At 37.7% G+C, this 7112-nt stretch overlaps 1 protein-coding gene across 1 annotated transcript; it reads right to left on the bottom strand.

Moving 5' to 3' along the window:
• Positions 1-552: 552 nt before the first annotated feature.
• LOC126712249 (probable LRR receptor-like serine/threonine-protein kinase At2g16250) lies at positions 553-6582 on the bottom strand. The gene is made up of 4 exons (XM_050411510.1): positions 4082-6582; positions 2850-2975; positions 2148-2170; positions 553-1678 (listed from the first exon to the last, which is right to left on the bottom strand). The coding sequence occupies exons 1-4, from the start codon at positions 5893-5895 to the stop codon at positions 1086-1088; spliced, it is 2556 nt and encodes an 851-aa protein (XP_050267467.1). The 5' UTR covers positions 5896-6582; the 3' UTR covers positions 553-1085.
• Positions 6583-7112: the final 530 nt, after the last annotated feature.

The following is a 7112-nucleotide window of genomic DNA, read 5'->3' on the forward strand; positions in this document are numbered from 1 at the left end:
AAGTTTAATGAGTGAGCATTTTTTCATTTTTGGTCTTTATGTTAATTTCTATTGTTGATACTATTACTAATGAACTTAAACAATGATTTTTCACTCAACTAGTTTGATTGAAGAAAATTTCTTTTTTGATAATCTTATAGTTACAATTATGGGGAATGGGGGATTTGAACCATATTTCTTATAAATGAGAGCATAAAGATAAAATGCCACTAAATTACGAGACTCTTGGTGGTTGAAGAAAATCTCTAAGGATGCATTGTCCCTTCTTCATCACTTAGTTTTTTTTTTTTTTTTTTTTTCATTATCTCTATCTGTAGCATATTAATTTTAATTTATCTGGATCAAAACAATAACAAATGATTCAAGCACTTTTTCAATCCCTAAACTTTTCCACCGGAAGCTCTCGAGCTACAGCCCCAGTCCACAGACCACCAACGCCACCACACATTGTCAATCCGCCATGCTAAGAGTTGCCTGAACTCAAAATTAACTTCTTATTTTTTTATGCTGGAATGTGTTGTACACTTGTACCAACATTCAAATAGCTATCCATGCTGGAAGTCGTGGCCACCATATTCCAATTTTTAACAACAGAAGAATGTTCATAAGTTACAAAGGTACATATCAAATTGCTCTTGATACCTGAGCAGCTCGGAAATACAACAATGCGTTTTTACGGTTAGGTAATTTTCTTTTAGGTATGTAAAATACAACAATACCGCAAGAAATTCTAACCCATTACAATCTAATATTCTACGTATGGCATCAATGAGAAAGCACCATTACACAGGAAAAATTGCTGCTTGTGTAGACAATAAACAAGCTTTCAAAACTGATAAGAGTCTGGTTCAATATACAGCACACACTTCATTAGCCATTTTCATTGGCCTCAACAATATTTGCACCATCAGATAATCTTCATCAGATAGGTCAAGGTATACATACCACATTATCTTCATCAAATGGCTTTTGGACCCAGATGAAAGGCTATTGGAAAAGGTTGTAGTCCAAGAATGCTGTTGAGCAGGCAGGAAATTGGGCAGCCTGCAATATCATCAATAAAGAGCAACAAACACCTTTTCGGCTTAATGTTCATCTTGCCTCTCCAAGTCTTGCATTTCAATTGGTTCAGGGAAAATTTCACTGGATAACCTTTTATTTGAAGATGAGTATTCCTGTCCGCCACTGCCATGGGAGTTTTCCCTCACTGGCTGTTTTAGACCACCGGTGCCAGTCTGGCCTGGAATGGTGGCACTCTCTGATGAGCTGTGCCGCCAGCTACCAAAGATCGCAGCACTCCAAGATCTATTAGATGACGTTGTTCGCAACCTTGCAGAACTGGAACTCTCCTCCCTAACCACTTTTAAAGGGTTTTCCAATGCTTTAAGGATATGTTTCATTGCAGGGCGTTTGGAAGGCTTGCTGTTAAGGCATGACCTGGCCACAATTGCTACAGCCCATACTTCTTCCAATAGATCTTCATCTATTATCAGAGATGGGTCAACAATTTTAGTTACCAGTTCCTTGTCGTATATGCTGATGTAGGGCAGCGTCAGTTCCAACCACTCTCTTGTAGTAGCATCATCAAATTTGCTGATGCCAACCTTACCCGTTACAAGCTCAAGCAAGACTTTCCCAAAACAGTATGCATCATAAGCACAGGATGCTGATGATGAGCCTGTCCATCACCAAAGAAATTAAACAAAAAACTGTTTAGTTTTTCTTCTCCAATCATTATGCAGTTGAAAGAGAAAGAAACACTGAAATGCCAGATACATTAAAAGTCTACAAGGCCCACTCTCCTCACCACTCTTCTAAGCTGAAATACTTTCTTTGAATAATAGACTTGCTTCAGTAAAGCGTGAACCACCCTAAACTTTTAAGACGAAGGGGAAGTAACATATATTCTCTGTGAGGGTAGTAGCAAGCTCATTGCTTAAGCTTCAGATTATTCTCCCGGAGGTCTAGACTATTGGGCCATGAATTAATAGACACGAGTTTACAGTCCATTCCAAGAGGAATGGCTAGGTAGGGTTTATAAAGGATGATCGACCAAAGAGGAAGCATATTTAAATTATGTTTTAGTATGTTGACAAATAGATAAAATAAATAAAGAATATCCAAAAGATGTAGGAGAATATACACACCAGAAGGGCCTTGTTCAGAGATTCTGCACATGAGACAGAGAAAAAAGTGTTACACCTTTGGACAGAACACAATAAATATATCTAACCATGGAAACAAATTAAAGTAATAAAAATGGCAATGTGCACAAAAGACAGATTTAATTTTAGTCCAAACTAAATCGTAATTATATTGGATTAAACATTCCTTTTAAGTAATTGATTTCATGGAGGCAAATAATCAAAACCATACATATATGTGTGTGTGTGTGTGTGTGTGTGTGTGTGTGTATAGGATTTACATCCATTTAAAGTTGCTATTCATGCATCTAATAAACTACCTGCAACAAAGTGAGAGATGAACAGATTCAGTCCCACATCTCATGAGTTATCTATTGTACTACAAGTAGTAAACTGCTAAGTTGACCCATTTCATGGCCCCAATATGTTATAAATATTTCTAATATATTCTGATTTATTTTCTTCTTGAGTTTTTTAAGACAATAATTTCTGGAGATCAATCAAGATTATGACATGCCAGGTTGTTGCTGCTAATGATGCTCTTCCAGACCATCTATTCTAGGTTAAGCTCAGCAAATGTTGAAGCAAAAGAAGAATCCCTTTTTTTTTTGGGGGGGGGGGGGGGGGGGGGTGGGGTTGTTCTGCACCATGTGGCATGCAAAACTTGAAAATGCAAAGAAAATATATAATTGATAAAGTACTTACTGTGGCTTCCGCAAGAACCTAGTGAGCACATTCTGGTGTGAATCCCCTTGAGCATGAACTTCACTCAAACTTCCAAGCCGCACTTCAAATTTATCATCAAGCAGGATACTGCTTGCTTGAATATCTCTTCAACCACCAAAAATATTATTTCATTTAATATTTGCACCACTGGGCATAATAGTTCTAAATAAAGCTAGAAAAGCTAAGAGATAATGTTTGCAAAGCAATTAATTTCTGACTAAAAATCAAATTGTGGTTGGAATTGACTCAAATGAAAACATGTGAAAAGTACAGTATATAATTTTGCTAATTGAGATTGACTGATTTGAGCAAATAATAATAATAATAATAATAATAATTGAAAATGACCAAAATGAAAGCGTTTAAGAAGCATTTCTATATAATCTTGTTAGCATGCTACTGGAGCACATCTCTTTTCACCAGTGTATACTGCTAATTCTTTCCATTAAAAGGAACTAAAGGTCCAATTTGAAGCCATCCTTTGTGACTATATAAGCAGCTTTACATAAAGAACAGAAAACATCAACTTATGATACAAATTATCAAATTTTGTACATCATTCAGATGATGTCCTACTAAACTCGCAGAAAAGAGCTCAAAAGATTCAAACTTTCTCTGTATGATGATTTGATATGATATTCGCCCCAAAAAGGAAGACGATATTCACTGTCAGGTTTTTGGCTATCAGCATGCACACTCAGGTTTTTTCTTCATTTGAATAAATTGGGTTCAAATTTGCAGCTAAAACTGAGTTAAATTTAATGCAAAAGCTCCAGAAAGGTTGGGACCAGTACACAGATGTCAAGAAATCTAAGTACATACTTCAACCTAGAATTGTGGTTTAATGTTTATTATTTTTTGGAGAAAATGATATCACAGTAAATCAACCAATCCTAAATGGCCCAAAAGCACCACCCATAAGGGCCTTTCCCTAGGACATGATTGAATAGCCAGCTAAGCACTTACTTCGCTAGCAAACAAGCAGGTTAATTGAGAAATTAAATCAGAGAGCTAATATGGGACAAGCTAATTTTCTTGACAGAACAAATAATTGCAATCTATGTTGCCAACAGGCAGATTCATAATATGAGATTTCTAAATCACCATATATGATGGATGATATCAAAAGTAAGAAAGTCAAGAAATTCAAAAGGTTTCACTTATATGAATGAAGAGAGATCAACGATAGCCATAAGAAAGTTCAATGATACCTGTGAACAAGGGGAGGGTTGCACTCATGATGTAGGTAGGATAGGCCCTCAGCAGCTCCTATCGCAATTTTCAATCTTGTGATCCAGTCCAGAGACTGTGAACTGCCATCCTCAGAGATAAAGCTGTGTAAGGAATTAGCCAGGTCTCCATTTGGCATACTTTTGTACACCAAAAGCTTCTCACTCTCATGCTCCAAGCAGTGCCCCAATAGTGGAACCAACCGGGTATGTGAAACCTTGCTGAAAAACTCCAACTCCATCATGTATGATTCTTTCTTGAAGGAACGCAAATCTACCCTTTTGATGACTACAGGAATCCCACCTTCCATAAGCCCCCGGAAAAGGTCTCCAGAGTGGCCATGTTTGATAAGATTTGCTTCACTAAAATCACCAGTGAAGTGGAGCACCTGCTCGTAGGTAAATATTTCTCCAACACCTGTCAAATTGGCAAGATCCTTGGGTAGAGAAACGTTGTCTCCTTCTGGAACAGACCCTACATTTGCAGTCCTTTGAGTTGCAGTGCCCTTATCACACATTCTCAGGAGTAGTACCATGACCAACACTAAAAGTGCAATGAAGCCAATCCCACCAACTAGGCCCCCTACTATATATATCCATCGTTTCTTGGTCTTTGAATTATGTTCTGTTACCTGATTCTGTTCTGGGTCTCCAAAATTATCAAAAAGTAAGCCTCTGTCGGTATAGAACTGTCTACAATCATCCGCACTCCTCTGATTTTGCACCAACTGTAAACAATTTCTATCAAGAGTAGCACTTCTTTGACCAGCATCAACTACCTTGCCTTGAAAATAGTTACCGGAAAAATCAACTGAACTAAACTTCCCAACATATGATAAATTCAAAGCACCATAAAACCGATTGTTTGAGAGATTGAACACAGCAAAAGTAGCGTTTTTATTTGAACCAAGACTCATAAATATACTATCCGGGAATGGACCCTCCAAAACATTGACCCCAATATCCATCCTCCTCAATCTCCTCAACCTTTTCAACTCCACAGGCAATGACCCGGACAAAGCATTCTTGCTAAGATCAAGCTCTACTAATCTAGACAAATTACCCAATTCACCCGGTATCGAAGTGAAACTATTATCAGAAAGACTCAAGTATTCAAGACTTAAAAGATTACCAAGCCCATCTGGAATTGACCCAGATAAGTAATTTGAAGAAAGGTCAAGCCTTGTGAGTTTAGCAAGAGACTCAAAACCAGAAGGCAATGACCCAGTAAGTGAATTCCGTGAAAGATCAAGAATTAACAGCTCAGATAAATTTCCCAATGAAGAAGATATACTACCAGTAAGGTTATTACCTGACAGATACAAATACCTCAGTGTACTCAATCCACCGAGCGACGGAGGGATCGACCCAGTAACTGAGCTAGACCTTAGATCGAGCACTTGGAGTGCTTTAAGTCTTTGGCCGAACCAGTCAGGAATAGGCCCCGGAAGCGAAAACCCTGAAGCGTTGAAAGACACCAAGCTTGTCAAATTGGCCAAAGAGTCCACAGCGAACTGTTGATTTAGAATCCCAAAACGGCTTCGTCTCAACCCGGACAGGTTGATTGCAGTGACCCGACTGTTATTGCACCGAACCCCGGTCCAGTTTCTACATGGGTCGAGCTTGATGGGCCAGTCCTTGGCTCTGAGCCCCAAAGATGACCGAAGCGCAAGCAAAGCCGAGCGTTCAAAGCTTGAGTTGAGGTGCTCTTGTTGTTGAGCTACAACGCATTGGAACAACACGAACGTGAATATTGCTAACTTAAAAAGCAGAGCTCGTTGAGATTCTTCTTCCATGGCTTAGTTTGATAATGCGGAGAAGAAGAAAGTACAAGAAGAAGAACTGAACTAGTTCATGTTCATCGAGGTGGTGGTGTATGAAGATGAAGGTTCGTTTTGGTGTGTAATAATTTCACATGTACACAAAAATAGTACCAGATAATGCCTGTATTTAATGTACTCTGCGAAATTCCAACCTCCAAATCACGAGCTTTGATTCTGCATTCTATGTTGTTCTAAACAACCCAACTGAATTCTTAACTAAAATATCTATATATAAAGTTACAAACTTTTCAAAACTTTTCGCTATATAATATTAATTTGCAATACATTTAAAGACTAAAACGTGTATGAGGATTAGGCTTTGGAGTTAAGGAGAGAGAGAGTGTGTACAAGATATTAATGGCAAAAGGTGGTACCCCAGCTGCCAGGGCTCGCTGCCACAGCCAAATTCAATAACTGTGTCACTTTCAGACTCACCGGAGCTAATTAATGAAACGTGACTTTGAGCTGTGTTAAGCTCTTCTGGTTTAACCAATGGCTATATAGAGTTATGGAGTTTTGGGTTTTTAGTTGACTTTTAAGGCTAGAAGAATGGTAATAGTAAAAATGCCGGTTTCAGATATTGAAGGTGGTCACTGGTGTGTGGGTGTGAGTTGTTTGTTTGATTATAATAGAGAGTAGAGAGCTTTTTTTATTTTTTTCGGGAATAGTAGATAGCATTTTGAATGTGACAGAAGTGTCTTTGATATCTGACAATTCAAAGCTTATATAAATTTTTCTTTCTTTTTTCTTTGATTGGAAACTTTGAAATTGATTTTGTCGCCGACTTGCCGTAATAGTGGCAACCTTACTGAATGATTTAAGAGATTAATACGTAGCCAAAAAAAAGAGAGAGAGAGAGAGTGACATGAGATGAGATGAATTATTGGGTTTCCTTTATTTGGGTGAAATTCCTAGTTTAGACATACTTTTCATCATGCACATGCTGTATGGTTGGTCCAATCTTTTTTTTTTTTTTTTTTTGTTGTATGATTGGTCCAATCTATTGGGCTAATGATACTAAGCTTTCACTTGTGGAGTGGAATCAGATTTAATACTTTTCTAGAGAAAAAAAAAAGATTTAATACTTTTCTAATGGTATCTTTTTATCTCAAATAATCAAATGGCAGTTTAGTCCTTCCAAACTCCATCCCTATCTGCTCCTATTTATCTTTTATAAAAGTTGATTCTAA

The sequence above is a fragment of the Quercus robur genome, chromosome 2 (genome assembly GCF_932294415.1).
Source record: "Quercus robur chromosome 2, dhQueRobu3.1, whole genome shotgun sequence".
NCBI classification, from domain to species: Eukaryota; Viridiplantae; Streptophyta; class Magnoliopsida; order Fagales; family Fagaceae; genus Quercus; species Quercus robur.

Excerpts from the sequence above, each read along its gene's own strand:
- LOC126712249 (XM_050411510.1), bottom strand. The coding sequence starts at position 5,895 with ATGGAAGAAGAATCTCAACGAGCTCTGCTTTTTAAGTTAGCAATATTC. Across the intron at positions 2,976-4,081 it reads AACCCTCCCCTTGTTCACAG|AGATATTCAAGCAAGCAGTA; the intron begins GTATCATTGAAC and ends TGGTGGTTGAAG. Across the intron at positions 1,679-2,147 it reads CTCTGAACAAGGCCCTTCTG|GCTCATCATCAGCATCCTGT; the intron begins GTGTGTATATTC and ends GGTGATGGACAG.